Source organism: Strongylocentrotus purpuratus, unplaced genomic scaffold (assembly GCF_000002235.5).
Source record: "Strongylocentrotus purpuratus isolate Spur 01 unplaced genomic scaffold, Spur_5.0 spur5_scaffold_8, whole genome shotgun sequence".
NCBI classification, from domain to species: Eukaryota; Metazoa; Echinodermata; class Echinoidea; order Camarodonta; family Strongylocentrotidae; genus Strongylocentrotus; species Strongylocentrotus purpuratus.
Genome location: NW_022145614.1, coordinates 28,335,230 through 28,356,225, shown reverse-complemented (window position 1 = coordinate 28,356,225; position 20,996 = coordinate 28,335,230). Strand labels below are relative to the sequence as shown.

The window sequence follows — 20,996 nt, the reverse complement described above, 5'->3', positions numbered from 1 at the left end:
GATTGATGTAGACTTTGGCAGATCTTGACAAAAAAGAAGCCTTATATCAACCATCAATCATGTCTGCGACAGAATCTGCAGCCGGTACCCAATCTTGGGAACATATTCATCCGATCCCTGCAGCCTGGTTTCTTGTTGTATGCACGGTACTTTCTATTTCTTGCAACACCATCAACCTTATCGTTATACCTAGGCTGAATGATTTGGCAGACACTTCGAAAGTCTTTTATATCGCCCTCGCCATCTTTGATCTTATTTTCACGTTCATACTAATCCTTATGATCAAACCTTCTCTATCGGGGTACTGGTTTTATGGCGAAGTAGCTTGTAAAGCGATTGGATCCCTTGTGGGAATCGTGCCGTCCTTTTCGGCAGCAACAGTGACACTACTCAACATCGACAGGTTTATCCTAATAATCCGACCCCTTCGATATCCGTCCATTGTAACTCGACGACGTTGTGTTGCAGTCGTTGTATCGATGTGTTGCAGTTTCGTTATTGTTGGCCTTCTCGAGATGGAATTCGCAGGAGGCTCTTTTGACATCGTCCGTTTTCGACAATTCGGGATATGCATCATGGACTCAACCGATAAAGACTTCTTACCAATAACCATTTTAAATTACACCATCTCGATCTGGGCTCAAGCGGTTATCATCACAGTACTCTACTTGATCGTAATCCGAACTGCCTGGAGACACACCAACGATATTGCTCGACAGGAAGAATCTGTATTCCGGATCCGAAAGTTCTACAATCGTATCAACCCGTCTTTGCCTACAATTTTGTGTCAAGATCAAGTTATGAAAACCGATTACCAAATAGCAATGCGGGCATTAGCAGCAAGGAAAAAGAAATTTCTCAAATCGGTAACTTTTGTCATTTCAATTACCGGTTCATATTTCATATGCTGGATTCCCTATACGATTTCGGAAATCGTGGAACCGATTTTCGGTCGTCCAGTTTCACGTCAAGCTCAAGTAACTATCTTATATATATTAGTGTGTACAACTTGGTCCAACTCTGTGGTCTATTTTACCGTCATTAAACAGTACAAACAAGAGGTATTTAAAATGATGAACAATTTGGTCATGAAAATCACATGGAAGAGGGGTTAAACCACTGAAAGGAAGAAACTTATGTTCTAAAAAAATATAGGTCGTGGCATGGGGAATTTGACAGCCTTCGACAGTCTACATTTAACGATGTCAGGTTTTATCGATACCCGAGAGTGGACTTCACTTTACTGGAAGGCCTTACGTAATGTGCACACCGTCCAGAAACAACCCACAAGGAAAACCATCATCATGAATTCCGAATCCAAAAGACATAAGAAAGCTTTCCCAATCTCTCGCAGCAATTTCCCGATGTGACACCGACTCTCTGTGAGGCGAGATTTATGCACAACACAACTAGTAGGCCTAGAAGTCCCGGCAACTTAAAGAAGCTTCGTGTACGCCAACTATGCACGGAGACAGAAGAGTAGATATTAGGGACTTTTCGATGTGCACGACGAGAACGTGGACTGCAACGTGTGACATCCTTCGAAGGCACTGCCAGTGCCTTAAATGGACGTCACACATGACTGACAATTCCTTAAAAGGAAGTCACACGTCCACGTCCACGCAAATCGAAAAGTCCCTAATATCTTTAAGGAATGCCCTCTGTGGATAATGATTGGTGGTTTACAATGACGATGTTCCAGGTGTGAACCGACAATTGATCCAGGAATTTCCGTTAAAGGTTTAGGGTATCGGTTAAGATTGCAATTTTGTTTTAGGTTAGGGTTAGGATCAGTGTTAGGTATATTGTTACATGTAGGTCTAAGTTCAGAGATCGGTATGTGATTGGATGTGACGCGGAGCAATTGTGGCAGAGCAAGTGTCTTCGGTTGTAACCGTTGTAGGTAAATTAAAAGAGGTGGATTTAATTATACGTACCTGGGGAACCATCTTGAAGCTGCAAATTAATGATGATTCGTGATAGACAATCAGCAGTTTCGGAGAACTGTATGTTGATTCATTCGTTGGACAAGTTTACTTTATCTACAGTTCTTTCTCTATACCTAGATGTAGAAGTACCTAGTTATGACGAAATTAATGGTATCAGTCATGAGCGCTTGTATACGGCATATCGGCTTTATTCATGCAGATCAATATCAGGTAGGTTTGAGGAAGACATTATGTAGTATTTCCAGATGTCATTAGTCATACGTATCTATTCTGTGTGTTGATAAAGTAAGATTGAAGAGAAGCTAAATTGAAATGGGCTGGACATAATGTAATAAATAATGCAATCATAAATAATGTCCATTGTGGTTCGACCTGTAGGCGTATAACCGTGTTGAATTTCATCTCTTTGCTCAGTATAGAGATATAGTAAAGATGAATAAAAATATTTGACATTATGAAGAAAGAAAAAATTTATAGAAGACATTTGTTTGTGCTCGCTTGCTTCGCTCACTTGCAATATTTGGGACCTGAATAATATTTTTTCCCGGCAAAAGGCCCTCATGCCTCACTGCCCGTACAACTTTTTGTATGAAGGATGCAAAATAATTCCTCGTTGATGAATTTTGGATTTGGGTGATGTGGAACTGTTTAACTCCTTTAGGAGTGCCGTGACCAAGAAAGAAAGGAAAAAAAGTAAAACGCCGATCTACACTGTAAAAAAGAATTTGTTCATTGGTAATTTTTACGTATTTTTTCCATGTAGAATTTACTTGAAAACATTAGTTTTGCCACTTACGCATTAAATTTAAGTCTTGCTAAATCAAACTTTCAATTTAGTAGAACATACGTGGAATATTTAAGTAAAATAAAATACATAAGAACTTTAAGTAATTTCAGCTTGTATTAATTTAGTAATTTTAACTCAAAATCAGAAATTATACGTATTACTCAACCATTTTATGTTGATTATTCTTATCTTTTTAAAGTAAGGACCGATGCAGTGCGTAATAGAAATATTTACATAATTTATGAATATTCATTAAGACCAAAATTAAACTCTTTTTGAAATAAAACAATTCTTTTTTGTGGTTGAATGAAAATTTAAGGACTTTAAAACATTTACTAATTCATTTAACATGGCTAAGCAAAGACAAGACAATTTTTAATTGTTACCCAGTTCAAAACAAATCAAAACTTGATATTTCAGGAAATTGTCAAATTTGGAGCCTTTCAATATGTGTCGAATTGAAGCGTATGTAATAGTTTGTGATGGTGGTAGATATATATATACGGTTAAATCTTAAATAGAAGTAGTGTTAGTGATTAGTGATTAATCTTAAATAGAAGTAGTGAATGATTAGTGGATGTTACTTGTTAGATTAGATGGGTACCAAATCGTGCAATATGTAATCCTATCATAGCTTTTTTTTTAATTATCTAAAAGGATTACAATACTTAAATTATTTACGTTAATGTAACTTGATTTAACTGAGTAAAAATTTATTCAGCAAAATAAGTAAATTCTACTTAAGATGCCGTAGGTAATATTTACTTAATAAAAATAAGGCAATTCTTTTCCTCAATTTTATTGAGTTATTTCGACTATTATTTTTTTACAGTGTAGTACACTAAAGACCGGTGCCCCCCCCCCATGACTGAGCCTGCGCGACGCCACCGTTTTAAGAACGTCTTATTAAACGGTCCTGAACTTCGCATCCTGAAATGTGAGAACATGACAGTGACATCATTTTTAAAAATATAAATCCGAACAAGATATCGATCGGCATTACGATAGTGAAATCACCTTTTGCGATCGTTTTTTTTAAAGATATGTATTTCAAACATAGGCTTTTTGATTTATATACTTATTTAGTTTACTTATATTTATTATCTTTTCTGAAGATTAGTTTTATGCTATCAATACAAATCTTTGCGGGATCTTTGCAGGATCCTTATGTTTCGACGCGTATTTCGGACATCGGACGGCCTACCAACTGGACCAAACTGGCTATGCGCATAAAATGCAAAAATGCTTTGAAGATTAATTAACTTTACTGAGTCATTACTCCATATTTTCTCGGGTGATGCATTTCAAAAAATATATAACCTTCATTCGAGACATCAGCTAAACCTATGGTATTTTTAACGCTGCCAGGATGATAGCAATGGCGCAAATTTCATTCACATGATTTGTAGTAAAGCCTGCTTTAGCGAACACCCGTATTGAACGATCACTTAGATACAAAGACAATCTTTTCTCTTTGACACATGTTCTAAAGAAACTTGTACTTAAAGGACCATCTTCGTATAAAGGCCACTTTTCTTGTCTCACTTATGCAGGTCTTTATATACAGGTTTCACTGAGTACTATACTATAACATATTAGACATGCTTCATTTCACTTCATCATTTCACCTGATACTTTGAATCTTTGCTGAAGAATAACATTAATAATAATTCCTTCATAAGTTTCCTGTAAAATTCATCACGTCACTAAATGATGACAAATTGGAATAATGCGAAGGAAAATATCAAGAAAGATATCAAGGAAAATATTTCTTATCACAATGATAAATATGTGTTGACGTACAACGAAGAGTCAAGACTAAATATAGCATTCAACAAAAACGATTATTAAAAGACTATTATCTTAGAGATCAGCAATTCAATATACATCGCCATTACACATTCATGTTAACTCAATCTTTATCGCAATAGTTTGTTGTACTTTGGTCATAAACTTATCAGGAATGACATACATCTTTTAAAAATCATGAATAACGACTCATAAACATCTTGGTAGCGATAATATAAATTGCTGTCAATCATTGATAGGCTTGATAGAATCAGGGAAGCTGTGTTGGTGAATACTTAAACACTTCGACAACCAGGGTGCTTTCAGTTGATATAAATGCCACGGAAGGGCACAATGGCGTCAATGGCAAGTTCACTATTGCTTTGCTGTATTTTAGTCATCCTTTATGTAGCAGATGTTCAGTCTGGTAAGTCATTTCACTCGTTTGAATATCTAAGATTCATTAACATTAACTCTAGATTGTTTTGTTTATATATCAAAGATATTGTCACATATTTCTAGACTTCTATTGAAGATAAAAATGAGCAGTTGGGAAACGTAGACGGTGTTGTCCATACAAATTGATTGCCTATCCCTTTCTTGCTTTCTTCTATTTATAATGTATATTATGTATGTGTGTATTCGGGCGTACCCATTACAAGCCCTGCTTATCGGGTTTCGCGCCTTCTTCAAGTTCCTTAATTATATTACTGTTCCTACGTATAAATTGTATTGTTTGACAAGATGTTAAATATGTTGTCGAATTGAATGGAAGAAAATAAATGTTCATTTGAATTGAATTGAATTGAATAATGTCACGTTTTGGAATTATCAAAATGAAAATGAATTGTCTCGGTCGTACTAAAAAATTCATGTACATATGGGTTTATTATTGGTACACATAAACGTTTTACTTGGAAATTTGGTCCAAATTCTTAGCTCTTTCTCGTCATATCCCGGATGTGAGGCCAGTTAAAGAGCATTTCCCTTTCAAAGGGAATTTCTACTATGATATTCTTCCAAAATAAAATAAACAGTGTGAGAATGTTCATGATTTTTCCGACTGTATCAAAACTCAATCTTTACTTGAATAGTTTCGTTCAGCTTATTACATAGTGGCGTATCTGGAATTTATCCATATATTATAATTATAATTATCGGGGAGAAAAATTAATGAAATCCACGAATTGTATTCGAGAAATTTAGCAATGCAATAGAAGTCAGAATTTCGTTTGTATATTGAACCTTTTAAATGCTAGCATTTTATCCTTTACTTTTTCTCAACAATTGAACCGAATCATGGTGAAATTGATATGCGAGGCAGCAATGCATCAAGAGTAAGACTTGAACCCTTTAAAGACCGTCAATACTACTCTGCCATAAGGGATTAGACCACACAGGGAGGTCACTGACAGGTGGCTATCTCATTAACTCAGCTCTCAACTAACATAAGAAAAAGAGGATCATGGGGTATCAACAGGCACCGATGGGGATGTTTTCTATATAGAGGGAGCAAGTAGCTACAAGTAGGACAGGGGGGCTTTAAAAACGTTTTAATGAGGCAATGTTTTAGATGATTTTGTTTTTAAAGTTCCAAATCAGTACAAATTATGTAATCATGATCTTGTCGGTCATGTGGAAGTGCAATCAATATAAATAAGAGCCCTTTATCAAGAGCATGCTTTTTTAGCTTGTACAAAATTCGAATGATTCCATTGTTTGACGATCCTTGCTGAATGCCGCAGATTTACATCTTGAAAGTTAGTGGACTTCATTCATTGGTATTTTATGTGTATGTCACCAATTTTTCAAGACGTTTCATTGAAAAAGCTTTTCTGTGGTACGAAGAAATAACGTCCAGTGTCCAGTATAAGGTTAACGCATCAAATACTTTAACAGGCCAATATTGTTATTCTATTCTGTTTTTTAGTATTGAAAATCGGGATGCGGTATATCACTATGCCCCTCGAAATCACGTAATAGTTTCAACCGTGCCCCTCAAATCAGTCAATATTTATTTACTAGTATCAATAGTAAACATTACCTTTAGCTCGAAATTAGTATAAATTGATAACGATATGATCAAAGGAAGGTCTTTAGAAAATGGTCAATTGAAATTAGGAAACTCAATATTCTTAGTTCTTTCTATATGCGAGATGCAGTTGAAATTATTTGTTTATTTCATGTATTGTCATGTTTGTAGTCCCAGGGCCCCGTTTCATGAAACTTCTTATCACTAACTAGTTACAGTAATTGTTATAAGCTACTGAAATCGTGGCATTTGATTGGCTGAAAGGTACTTTGTCGTAGTTCACTAACTGACACTATTTTGGTTCTCAAATGCATAGAAAATTTATTTTGAAATACAACAATTAATAAATCCCTCGGACCAAATTTACTCCATTTGATGAACAGTTTTTTTCTTCCTCCTAGCGATGTAGCGAAGGTAAGCTTACAGCCATTGGGGGGATACTGGAGTTAATGAGTGGAACCTGCTTTATCAGATGGAAAAATTGCGAACGAACTGGGTTAATGACTCAGGGAGGAAGGAGAAGGGGTCGTGGGGGCCGGGGTCGTATAATGTTATTCTAATATTCCTCCCCTCCCTTGTTTCTATTCCCTGTCTCTCTTTTCCTCTTTCTTTACATGGAGGGTGAGGGGAGGGGAGAGGGGAGCATAGTGGTAACGACGGCTAATTCCACCTTTCTGACCGTATTCATGATTTTAGAAGGACGAACAAACACAGGTGCCTTGGTGTTAAGTATGTTTGAAAGACACTGTTGTCCGTAAACTTGGATTAAATTATTTTTCTTACCTATTTACATGAAATCTTAGTGACAATATGATTTATTCTTGATAGTTCAAGTTTATATTTTCTCAGAGCTTTATAGATCAATTTCTATGACTCCTTAGATTGATCAATAAAGTTCAGAGAAGATAATTATACACTTTATTTATATCAAAAATAAATCATGTCACAAGCATGATGATAATTTCATGAACAGAAGTAAGAAATATTTATTCCAACTTTAGGGACAGCAGTGTGTTTAAATATGCGTTGGTGTGTTGTGTATGAGTGTGTGTGTGTGTGGGGGGGGGGGGAGGGGGTTGAAGCGGATTGGTTTATATGAGGTTTACTTCGCCTACTATGTTGAATTTTCGATATATTTCAAAATTTCTCAAATGTGGAACAGCTGAAGAGGGCTTCGTTCGTCTCCTAGATGGAATGTCAAATGCCGAGGGACGAGTTGAAATCTACCATGACGGCGAGTGGGGAACAATCTGTGACGACTTTTGGGACGTCGCGGACGCAACTGTGGTCTGCAGATGGTTAGGCTACGTGCGAGCCAGCAAGGCCAAATCAGCAGCCTTCTTTGGCCCTGGTCAAAGCTCTGAGCCAATCTGGTTGAGTAACGTCAATTGCACGGGGGAGGAAGAGGAATTATCTGCGTGTGCCAGCAGTGATTGGGGAGACACCCAATGCTCTCACCAAGAGGATGCATCAGTCTTATGTACTAATCTTTCAGGTACTTTCTATTTGTTTTTGTCTTTTCAAAAATGTTAACACTAAAGCCCCTTTCACAACGGATCTGGGTATAGTTGCGTAGTGTCGCGTACCGACTACGCCGAAGTTAGGCTGCGTATTCATGAAAAAAAAGATGCTTCGGCGTAGTCCCTGCGTAGATTATGCGTAGGCTGGCGAACGGTGGCGTATGGTTACGTACCCTGTGTGTAGGCACCGCGTACCTACGGCGTATGCAATTGGCATAGAGTTACGAAAGCTTAAGGGGCTGCGTAGAGTTGCGTAGTGTTGCGTACCGACTACGCCGATCGTACGCAACCCTACGCCGATTGTACGCAACCCTACGCCGGCCTACGTAACTGTACGCGGAGGGACGCAAATGGGTACGCGAGATGGACGCAACAAATTAAACATGTTGAATTTTTTTCGCGTACCTTCGGCGTAGACACTATACGGCGTTCAAAATAATTATAAATACCTGCCAAGTTTACATCCAGGTATATAAAATATAGAAAATACTGTACTGCCCTCTACATTTAAACCCATATAAACATTCACCATCAACATCGTCCTGTGTGATGTGGTCGGAATGGCGTATGGTAGCATACTATTGCGTAGGCATGGCGTACAGTAGCGTAGTGTTGCGTAGACCTGTGTACTTTCTGCGTATAGTGTCTACGCCGAAGGTACGCGAAAGCGTCCATCTCGCGTACCCAATTGCACCCCTCAGCGTTACGTAGGCCGGCGTAGGGTTGCGTACGCTCGGCGTAGTCGGTACGCAACACTACGCAACTCTACACAAGGCCCGGTGTGAAAGCCCCTTAAGGCCCGGTGCTCAAGAGGCGTTATTTAAATTGGCACCATTCAAAGGATTTAGTTAGGCATAGGCCTATATAAATACACAGAACCGATCCAGGCGCAATCTATATCTAGCCACATACCCAACCCTTGGAGTAGGGGCCGATGGCCAATAGTGCACGGTTTCGGATTCGTCCGAAAATCCAAACATCGAAAATGGGCGTAACTATAATTTATGATATGATTTTCCTTCAGCGTAGTGAGATCATCTGAAGGTTTTTTTTAAATACCATATGAACGCACCTTCCCGAGTTTCGAACCCGGGGGGGGGGGGGGGGGGGGGTGTTTTATAAAGCTGTTCGTAAAGGTACGCATGACTTTACAAACGACTTGTATATGAAAAGCCAAATGGGACGCTCAATCATTATTGATTATTATTTATTAAGTTGAACTGTGCAGATGTAGATTAACATTTTTATTATAACAACCATTTTTAATGCAAAGTATATTTTTTGCCATAATTTATTTGAGGTTATTGGAAATATCAGAAAAAACTTTGGGCATCCTACCTGGCACATCATATACAAGTCGTTCGTAAAGTCATGCGTAACTTTACGAACTCTTTATGAAACACCCCCAGGTCGCAAAGACTTTCCAGAAGTCACCTGAATTGCAATGTCAAAACCGTGATGCATTTGCCTGTAAGAAACATATGTTTAGATTACGTAATATATCATTGTCAAGTTTGCGTATTTCAGGAGGTGATGCACAATCATATAAATATTGTAAGTAGATATTTGAAAGCCTTTGCGATCGTGCTTTCGGTACAACAGGATTACCATAAGTATGTTTTGTTTTTAATTTAATTTTCATTCTAAATGTTTAGAAGATGAAGGTGAGTTGCTTTTAAAGGACGGACAGGATGATAACTGCGGCAGGGTGGAGATCTTTCACTATGACGAATCCTATAACGGCGTATGATATTTAAAGTATGGTATTTCAAAGTCTTTGCGATCGTGATTTTGGTACAACAGGATTTATTTTATTGTTATTCTAAAAAAATAGAATATGAAGGTGAGTTGCGTTTGATGGACGGACAGAGTGATAACTACGGCAGGGTGGAGATCTTTCACTACAACGAATCCCATAACGGCGTGTGGGGGTCGATTTGCAAGGACGGCTGGGGGTACGACGAAGCCAGAGTTGTTTGCACCCAGCTGGGCTTCCCTTATGTTGCATCACCCTTCCGGATCCCTTACTTTGGACCAGGCAATGGACCGATCCATCTGACAAACGTGGCATGCACTGGAATTGAAACATTTTTACCGTTCTGTCCACAACTTCACTGGGGCAAGAACAACTGCAGTCATGCTGATGTTGTTGGTGTTGAGTGTTCATACCCCCAGCCAACACTCGTCGCGCCCGAAGGTAAGGACGAACTCAATGCGTGTGAGTGTGTGTGTTTATGAGTGAGAATGACAGTTCTAATGGGATCGTTTCACATTAATGCAAGGTTCTTCATTTATCGGAGGTGAAAAGGGGGCTTTTATGAGAATGGGGAAATGGCTCTTATTACAAATAAAAAGAGGCACATGTTAAAATAAACGGGCTCTTATCAAGGACGAAAAGGGGTAACTATGAAAAGGGGAAGAGACGCTTATAAGAAGGGAAAAGAGCATTTATCAGAAAGAAAAAGGGGTACGTGTAAAAATAAAAGGGGCACTTTTCTTATGTAATAGGAAGGGGCACTGTGCTCTCCCGCCTGCCCCCTCCCCCGGAAGGGCCGCCTCTGGTTAGTATAGGAAATCAACGCATAGCAGGCGCGGATCCAGGATTTCTTAGGGGGGGGGGCCCACTTTTTTTTTTTTGGTCCGAAAAAAATCGTAACGACTTAGCCAGCCGCTAAATAAGCGGGGGGGGGGGGGGGGGGGGTGGGGGAAGAGGACACTTTTTTTTTGTCTCGAAATTTGAAAATTTGACATTTTGTTCTGTTGGGGGGGGGGGGGTGAGGTCACCTTTTTTAGGTCAGCCATTGGCATATTTTTTTATTTTTTTTTAAATTAAAAAAAAAAAAAATCACAGAAAAGGGGGGGGGGGTTGCTCCAAAATACACACATAAAAAAAACCGAAGGGGGTAGGGTCAACCCCCTAACCCCCTCCCCCCCTTCCGTACGTGCCTACTCGTCTGAAAATAGTTTTTCCCCTCCCGCGCAAAGCGCGGAAGCTTTTACGTTTCATTAAATCATTAGAAAATGAAGACGATTCGTTGTACAGTTTTTTTACTCTTAATCCTCGTCTTAATTCATCCCCCTCTCCCGCGCAAAGCTCGGAAGCTTTTACGTTTCATGAAATCATTAGAGAAAGAAGACGATTCGTTGTACCGTTCTCGACTCTTAATCCTCATCTGAATTCAGCTTGTATGTTTCATTAAATCAGACGATTCGTTGTACCGTTCTCGAAAATAATCCTCGTCTGAATACAGCTTTTACGTTTAATTAAATCATTAGCGAAATAAGACGATTCGTTGTACCGTTATGACTTTAAATCCTTGTCTAAATTCAGTTTTCCCACTCCCACGCGAAGCGCGGAAGCTTTTACGTTTCATTAAATCATTAAAGAAAGAAGACGATTCGTTGTACCGTTCTCGACTCTTAATCCTTGTCTGAATTTCAAATATGTTCTTTGTCTATTCCCTTTTCTTCCTACGTCCTCTTCCTTTACACTCCTCTCTTTTTTGGCCGGCGTTTATTGGGGAACAACCCCACCGCCCCCCTGGCTACGCGCCTGCTGTCAGATGAACATATGTTGATACCTTGTCCGCCCCGGAAGCTCAGGGATTTTAGGCGTTTAATTACGGTCAGATGAGCATTTTTGATACCTTATTATTTGTGACACTAGCAGGAAACTATTTGGCGTGGGGTCCAGGGGGCAGAGCCCAAAGAAAACAGGGGTTTTAGGCATTAAATGACCGTCATATGAGCATCTAAGGGCCCGCCTTAGGGCCCTAGGTGAAATCCAGGGGGCAGAGCCCTTAGGATTTTAGGCATTAATTTTAATCATGGTCAGAGGGGCATATTTTGATACCCCATTATAATGTGACACTGGCAGTTAACTATTTTTTCTTTCTCGCTCTCTTTCTTTCTATTTCTCTTTAATATACTTTTTCAAAGAAAGTGTAAGGGGAGGGGCTAGAGGATCCCGATCCCCGACGTTCCGCGGGCCCTGATATGTAGGCATCTCAAGAAGCATTTTCTTGCCTGGCTGTAAATTTAGGAATTTGTCATTTTCCAACAAACGCATGAAGTGAGGAAAATTATCTCATTTCAGCATTATTTGTTAACCACCGTTATGGAATTATAAATAAACCACGTTTGAATTTTATTTCTCCAACCCCCCCCCCCCTCCCCTATCAGTATGCCAGTGCCCCCCCCCCCCCCCCGCTCCGATCTACACCTTGTTGGCGGGAAAATTGCAACTGATATCCCTTACCTTTCTTCATTCTCCTTTTTTCCCTTTCCCTTTCTCTCCTCTTTCACTTTCCCTTCCCTATCTCTCTTTTAGGTTTGCTGGGGGGGGGGGGGGGGGGGGAGGGGGAGGGGTACGGTCTTTTTGGTCCCCAACCCGCTCCACACATTGGTGGCAGGATTAACCGCAACTGATCTCCGCTTCTTTTCTCCCTCTTCTTTTTTCTTCCTCTTTTTGTTCCCTTTTAGCTCTCCTCTTTTCCTTTCCCTTCCTTTTCTCTTTTTTAAGCGGGGACGGGGGGGGGGGAGGGGGGGGGGGAGGCTAGGGTCTTTTGCCCCCCCCTCGATCCACAACTTGTTGGCGGGAAAATTGCAACTGATATCCCCCTTCTTTTCTTTTCTTCTTCCTATTTTGTCCTTCCCTTTATCTCCTCTTTATCTTTTTTCTTTCCCTTTCCTTCCTTCTCTTTTATTTTTTTTAATTGGGGGGGGGGGGGGGGGAGGGGGGAGGCAAGTCCTCCCCCCCGATCTCCTTCTTCCCTTTTTTCTTTTCTTCTTCCTCTTCTTTTTTTCCCTTTCTCTCCTCTTTCCCTTCTTTTCCTTCTCTCTCTCTCTCTCCTTTTTTTTTTTTTTTTGCGGGGGGGGGGGGGGGCAAGGCACGCTCGCCCCCCCCCCCTGGATCCGCGCCTGACGCATAGCAACTGTCGCAGGAGCAAGTGTCGAACAACCCCTTCAAGTAGGCCAATACCACTCCCTAGGAAACGACAGAATAACGAGTATAACGTTTGGTAACGCGGTTAAGTCGTCAATTGGCAACTAGCAAACCGAATCAACACAAACCAACAAGCAATAGGTTCTCATAGCTTTATAGATCAACTTCTATGACTCCTTAGATTGGTCAATAACACTTTATTTATTTCAAGAATAAATCATGTCACAATCATGACAATCATTTCATGAAAAGAAGTAAGAAATATGTATTCCTACTTCATGGACAGCATAGCATCTAAACGTACTTTATTGTGTTGTGTGTGTGTGTGTGGGTGTGTGCGTGTGTGTGCGTGTGTGTGTGCGTGTGTGTGTGCGTATGTGTGTGTGTATGGGGGGTTAGGGTTGAAGAATGGACAATACGGATTGGTAGTTATGAGCTGTACTTCACCTACTTTGTTGAATTTTCGATATATTTCACAATTTCTCAAATGTGGAACAGCTGAAGAGGGCTTCGTTCGTCTCAGAGATGGAATGTCAAATGACGAGGGACGAGTTGAAATCTACCATGACGGCGAGTGGGGAACAATCTGTGACGACTTTTGGGACGTCGCGGACGCAACTGTGGTCTGTAGATGGTTAGGCTACATGCGAGCCAGCAAGGCCAAATCAGCAGCCTTCTATGGCCCTGGTCACAACTTTCAGCCGATCTGGATGAGTAACGTCAATTGCACGGGGGAGGAAGTGGAATTATCTGCGTGTGCCAGCAGTGACTGGGGAGACAACCAATGCTCTCACCGAGAGGATGCATCAGTTATTTGTACTAATTTGTCAGGTATTTTCTATTTGTTTTTGTATTTGAAGAGTTTATTTCCAAAAGGATTTACCAGCTTTTGTACAGGCATCTATGTACTTAAGTGAACAATGTTCTGATATCACTAACTCAATTTTCATCAAGAGGGGATTTAGCTCCTTTTGGAATTAAGCTCTTCATTTTCAAAAATGTTAACACTAAGGCCTGGTGCCTGTTATTTAAATTCGTACCATTCAAAGGATTTAGTCAGGCATATATAAATATACAGAACCGATCCAGGCGCAATCTATATCTAGCCACATACCCAACCCTTGGAGCTGGAGTAGGGGCCGCTGGCCAATAGTGCACGGTTTCGGATTCGTCCGAAAATGGGCGTAACTATATAATTTATGATATGATTTTCCTTCAGCGTAGTGAGATCATCTGAAGGTTTTAAAAAATACCATATTAACGCACCTTCCTGAGTTTCGAACGCGGTCGCTTAGACTTTCCAGAAGTCACCTGAATTGCAATGTCAAAAGCGTGATGCATTTGCCTGTAAGAAACATAATGTTTAGATTACGTAATATGTCATTGTCATGTTTGCGCATTTCAGGAGGTGATGCACAATCATGATATTGCTATCGTAAGTGGATATTTATAAGGCTTTGCGATCGTGCTTTCGGTATATACAACATGATTACCATAAGTATGTTTTGTTTTTTATTTTATTTTTATTCCCAAATGTTTAGAAGATGAAGGTGAGCTGCGTTTGATGGACGGAAAGGATGATAACTACGGAAGGGTGGAGATCTTTCACTACAACGAATCCCATAACGGCGTGTGGGGGTCGATTTGCAAAGACGGATGGGGGTACGACGAAGCCCGAGTTGTTTGCAACCAGCTGGGCTTCCCCTATGTTGCATTACCCTTCCGGATCCCTTACTTTGGACCAGGCAGTGGACCGATCCATCTGACAAACGTGGCATGCACTGGAACTGAAATATATTTACCGTTCTGTCTACAACTTCACTGGGGCAAGAACAACTGTAGTCATGCTGATGTTGTTGGTGTTGAGTGTTCCGACTTCCAGTACGGCCCGACAACATTCCCCGCGCCCATAGCCGGTAACGACGAACTCAGTGTTTGTTTATGAGAGAGAGAGAGAGAGAGAGAGATAGAGAGAGAGAGAGAGCGAGAGAGAGAGAGTGTGTGTTCTGTTGGGATTGATCTACATTGCTGCAAGGTTCTTCATTTATCGGAGGTGAAAGGGGGCTTTATGAGAATGGGACGTGGGTCTTATGAAAAAAGGGGTGCACATGTTAAAGTAAACGGGGCACTTATCCAAAAATGAAAAGGGGTAATTATGAAAAGGGGAATGGACACTTATAAGAAGGAAAAAAGCATTTATTAGAAAGGAAAAGGGGCACGTGTAAAAATAAAAGGGGCACTTATCAGAGATGAAAAGCGGAAGGGGCACTTCTTACAAAGTTAAAGGGGCACTTTTCCTATGTAAAAGGGAGGAGCATTGTGCACCCCTGCCTGCCTCCTCCCCCGGAAGGGCCGCCTCTGGTTAGTATAGGAAATCAAAGCAGAGCAACTGTCGCAGGAGCAAGTGTCGAACAACCCCTTCAAGTAGGCCAATACCACTCCCTAGGAAACGACAGATTAACGAGTATAACGTTTGGTCACGCGGTTAAGTCGTCAAACGGCAACTAGCAAACCGAAACAACACAAACCAACAAGCAATATGTTATATCAATCTTCTGAAAAATTCGTTCTAGTTCATAAAACCCCCGTAGTGTTATAATTTCCTTTCATATTTGATTTCCTTTGAGATAAAGCTGAGTACTGGTCATGCGATTACATAGAGAAGGAAACTGAAAGCAAAACAGTGAAAATGGTTGAAAAGAAAGTGCATAAGAATAGTGTGAACTTTTGGAATATTCCAAATGACTCATAAACAATTTACCCAAGTTTGCTGAAACTGTCATAAAGTTCACACATTTGTTTTTGGTCAGATTTGTAAAATGGGAGCCTTGAAAGAGCAATCCTAATCAGGGTACTCTATTCTTCCAAATTGACATAAAATATTTTGAGAAGAATTGGAGAGCTCAAAGACTTTTCAGTCTTACACCACTCTCAACCTTCTCTTTGACATTTTTTATTATCATACAGAACATACTACAGCCTTAGCTGGCTGGTTGATTGCGATCATCGTGATTTCCTGTCTTGGTATCTGCGGAATGATCGTCGTCTTTGGTGCTGTTCTGTATTTCGCCAAGCAAGGATCTTCAAACGTCACTTCATCCCAAGGCCAAGGGTATCCCACCGCTGCCACCTTCTCTCCAGGGCAGCCGCCAATGGAGCTCCCACCATCATACACCAACGCGGTTGCATCCAGTTTCCCTGCAGAAAAGGATCCCTTAGATGAATTAAAACAAAAGGAGTGATTTTTCTTTAGGTGGGAAATGAGATAAATAGGAATGTGGAGAACATTACAAAATCATGGATGATTGCGAAGTAATGACTTTAATTCATTTTTAATCATTAGACCGGGGTCAAATTTTACCTATCTCCCCTCCTTTCTCCTCATCTTTGATGAAGGGGGGGGGGGGGTGGGGCATGTGGTCAGAGGGAAGGGCACGTTAATCCATGTCCCCTCAAGTACTCTGAAGTATCACATTATCAACCTAGCTGTAGCTGAGCTGCAATGATAAGGCGCTCAAGCATTCAATGATGCTTTCAATCTTTAAAACATTGTAGGAGGAAGGTCGCCATCTACTGTCGGACATCGTATTGGCGGTGCAATAGGCCAGTTTCGTAATGTATTCACAGACCTTTAAATCGCCTTACGTAATCGGAGGGTTGGTCAAACAAGAGACTCGCGATGCATAGCAGCCGACATTGTGCGTGCCTACAATACATGTTTTGACTATTGTCGAGGTGTGGTAAAAGAGAAGAAAAAGGGGGCAGTTTCAAACTTGAATAATAAATATCCTTGAGATACGATTTTGTTCTTCATACATTAATTTGATCTTTAAAATCGCTAAGTTTTAGGCGACAATAATGGGAAAGCATTGCAGCCAGACCAGTTCGGCCAAGTCCTCCCTGCTCACTAAAATTCATAGTTTGTTACAGAAATCGCGTAAATGGTCAATTTGGGTCGAAATGGCCAAAATGACCAAGTGGTACATCATTTCAATGAAATTATATGTTCTGATATCAACGCACATTTTTATACGGAATTTGCATGTCAAAACCCACTCATTGATTCCGACTGGCCCGATTTTGGGTTAAACATTTTGATTCGCAGTGCTTAAAATATTATAAACCTCTAGATATATCACGCATATTGTGTATGTACATACTACTCAAATAAATCCTTATGATCAGCTCTTGAGAAGATGAATGTTTGATACAAAATAAATGAAGATTTCTTCTGATTTTTCTGCTTTCATTGAACTCTATAATAAAGGTCGTTTTGTATTCCATTTAAGCGGTTACTTGAGAAAGTTTCTGAGCACAAAGTCTGAGTCATGCATTATGTTGAGAAGGCCTGTACATGAGGCATCCATAACGATATCTCACTCAATACAAAAATTCCCATAATCTAATCACACACACACACACACACACCCACACGCGCGTGCGCTCACACAGTCGGTCTGTACACGCATACATACAAACGACGCGCGCCAACAAACGGGCACACATAAATATGATTGATGATTTGAGTTTATTCATCCACAATGTGGAAATATGCTTTCCACCAGCATTACAATAATACGAGAAACAGAGTACAATAAAATGAACATATGAACAATTAATCAAACAATTTCAGAACAGAAAAGATCTCGTCATTTCACATAAATAATACAAAATTGTTTAAGCCATCCAAAATTGTTAAACTTGATTAGATGATTAAAAATATCTTTGAAATAGCTTTATGATAACAGTTTATAAATTCAATTAATTATGATCATTATTGCTATTGTTATTATTATTATTATTATTATTATTATTTTTATTATTATTATTATTATTATTATCTCTTAACGAATTGGTTGAACATGTGGATAGAGTTTGGTACGAAGGATTGGCGGAAGCGTGCTCGGTTTGTGCGTGGGACGTTCAATCGAATTCCAGAACGGTTGAAAGAATATACCTCCATACAAACACGATGCTCTTACGTGTACCTCAAGCATAACTTTTGATTTTAGAAATTGTTTCATCAAATACACTGTCGCTCATAAAGTTGGAATATTTTTGTTTTACCCCAATTTATATAATTATTTAAAAAATAATTTAAGAATAATAGATCTAGATAATAGTATACATTCTCAGATTTTATTTAATAATAGTTTGACAATGTGTGTTTTGCGTGACTGCTAAAGCATGTGTATGCTATAATGCTTATCAACTGGGGGACCTACGACCTTAAGCCATAAATGACAGTAATGAGGATTAATTCCCCACAAAAGGGCACTAATAAAGCACATCGACACGGTTTTGATCCTGGGGCCTCACAGTCACGAGGCCATTGCTTTGTCACTGAACGATGACTGTATGCAGTGGGGGCTAGGGTAGAGGGAAGTTTCCATAAATTAAAAAAAAACAGAAAATGCAATGAAATTTTCAATAATTTATTGCATTTTACCCCGGTTCCCAACATAAACAAATCCTATGTGTGCCCATGCCTTGAGCCATAATGCATGGCCGTCCAGAGGATTTGAAATGCCTGCGTTTGGATCAACTGAATATTCACTCCTAGTTTGCATTAAAGCAGCAGTGAAAAGAATAATGCTTGCCCAATATACTGCTTAAAGATAAACTTGAGTTCTGGTAAAAAAAAGAAAATTAATTCTTACAGAATCAAACGAAACTTACACTGAATGTTCAAGATTACAAATAAATGACATGTGCCAAACAATGTTGGAAGAGAATGTATACTGGCTGAGTAATGAGCATAGAAAGACAAGGAAATCAAGGTAGTACTAGCCCCGACACCATGTGTGTTGTCCCATATATAGCTTTCTGTGTACAGTGCTTGTTACTTTACCAAGACTCGGTCAAATTTATTATGATTTTGATGACTCCAGAACCTTGCAGTGCACACCAATACTTATATGCTACATGATCAACTGTTTCTGATCCTTTCCACACCTTTTCTTTCACAATGCAATCGCATTACCAGTACTAAAGTTTATCTTTAAAGAGAAGGTTGAGTTCTGGGGAGAGGTGAAAAATAATGGCGGTGAGCGTACCAAGCGGGCCCGCTTTAGAAACTCGTTTGTCCCTGATTCCATCCACATGTTCAATAGTAAAGTAATAAGATGAGATGATTCCTGAAGGTAATGGGAGAGGGGGGGGGGGGGGGGCGATACCGTTAATGTATTTTGGTACAAAGTATACTTTAACATTCAAAATGATTAATATTATTCATACATGAATATTTAAATTGAATATAAAGTTGTCAATGAGACCATATGATCATATAGTTAAAATTTAAAAGTATGATTTATTGTTCTAAAAAATTTTGTGTTGAGTTTATAAAGGTTAAGCTTAAATTATTAATATGACCCACTCACTGATTAATGAGCAATGTGTAACTTAAAATGTGTTCAATTGACCTATGCTTTATGTACTGTATATAGTTGTAACCATGTGAAAGAAGAATTACCACTTAATGTTGACAATAAAACAAATTAAATCAAAATCAAATCATTGTTATTATGCAAGTGTGGAGGAAAAAAAAGTTCCCTGGAAAGCATTCAAATGCCTCCATATTCTAAATATGACAAGTAACAGCTTAAAAATTAGAGCCGATATTTATGCCACATTAATTTGTGTAGTCCCATATATATTTTTCAGTGTACAGTGCTTGTTACTTTACCAAGATTGGGCAAAATTTTTTATCATTATGATGACTCCAGAAACTTGCAGTACACACCAATACTTAATTTGTTACATGGTCAACCTTTTCTGATCGATTCAACACCGTTTCTTTTTAATGCAATCACATGATCAGAACTCAACTTTGTCTTTGAGCACTAATGTTTATGTTTGCATAGCAACGATATGTGTAATCATCTAAAGCTCGATCTCACTTCACTCCCTTTCTCTTTTTTTTTCTCTCTCTCTCCTTTTCTCTCTTCCAATCACTCTCTATAGTCTCAACCTATAGGCCTACATGTATTATTCTTCGCTTCTCTTTTCTTTACTTCTACTTCAACAGGAACCCCCTCATTGATATCATTTTTTGTTTTTACAGTACTTAATCGTAATTTCTTTTTTAAATAAACGTTTAATTCATTCATAATGTGTTTTAATGTACACCGATGTTATTATGTATTCAGAAATTAATAAATAAAGCAATGACATGACATGACACTTCAACCGAACCCAATCAGACAAAATAAGCGCTAGATGTATGCAAGTTTGCTGATCAAAAATCCAAGGCTTCATCCAGAATATTTGACCTATATTTCGTGCACTCACTTATAACCCAGTCACACCACAGGACCGACAACAGATCGAACAAAATTTACATTGCCCTTTGATGGTAACGAATCGGTCGGTTAGGAGTCGATGTGAAGTCGGCTTGGCAGTGTGACTGAGGTTTCAACGTATACTACTGCATTTACATTTGGTCTACGTGCAGACAACATAAGGACGTCATTCGACCACGTGATCTGCTATTGCTTCCGAGATACACAAACACAGGTTGTGCGGTTATTGGCATAACAAGTACTTTTGTGTTGATTAAAAAGCCAGAAGTAGTTCTATAACCTGGACTACCTGTATGATATCGGATGTGATTTATTCCCAGAGTGTTCTCTGCACTCTTTTTGATAGAGCTTAATTAAAAACATAAAACAAAACTGATTGATCCCCTCACCATTGGCTAAAAACCTCATTATATCACTTGATAAAGATAAAGACATACTCTGTGCGAAGATGAATATTTAGACATTTGCTGTCATGCAATAGCATCACAAAGATATTTGGATATAGACAAAAACACCCCAACCCCACACACAAAAAGAGGAAATTATACTGACATATTCTGTAATTTCTGTTACATCTGAGCATTTAAATGGTTTTGAGCTCTATTTGAACACACTGAGATAACAACGTTGAAGGTACAGGAAGTATTCCCCCATCTTTCCCTCTTCAACAAGTA

At 39.3% G+C, this 20,996-nt stretch overlaps 1 protein-coding gene and 1 pseudogene across 1 annotated transcript; both read left to right on the top strand.

Annotated features, from left to right (window-relative positions):
- The first annotated feature begins 7,723 nt into the window (after positions 1–7,723).
- LOC115920399 lies at positions 7,724–10,314 on the top strand (annotated as a pseudogene).
- A 3,346-nt stretch (positions 10,315–13,660) lies between these two features.
- On the top strand, positions 13,661–16,421 carry LOC115918361 (neurotrypsin-like). Its single transcript, XM_030975126.1, has 3 exons — positions 13,661–13,852; positions 14,563–14,937; positions 15,989–16,421. Exons 1-3 carry the CDS (start codon positions 13,666–13,668, stop codon positions 16,261–16,263), a joined length of 837 nt encoding a protein of 278 aa, XP_030830986.1. The 5' UTR covers positions 13,661–13,665; the 3' UTR covers positions 16,264–16,421.
- The last annotated feature ends 4,575 nt before the right edge of the window (positions 16,422–20,996 follow it).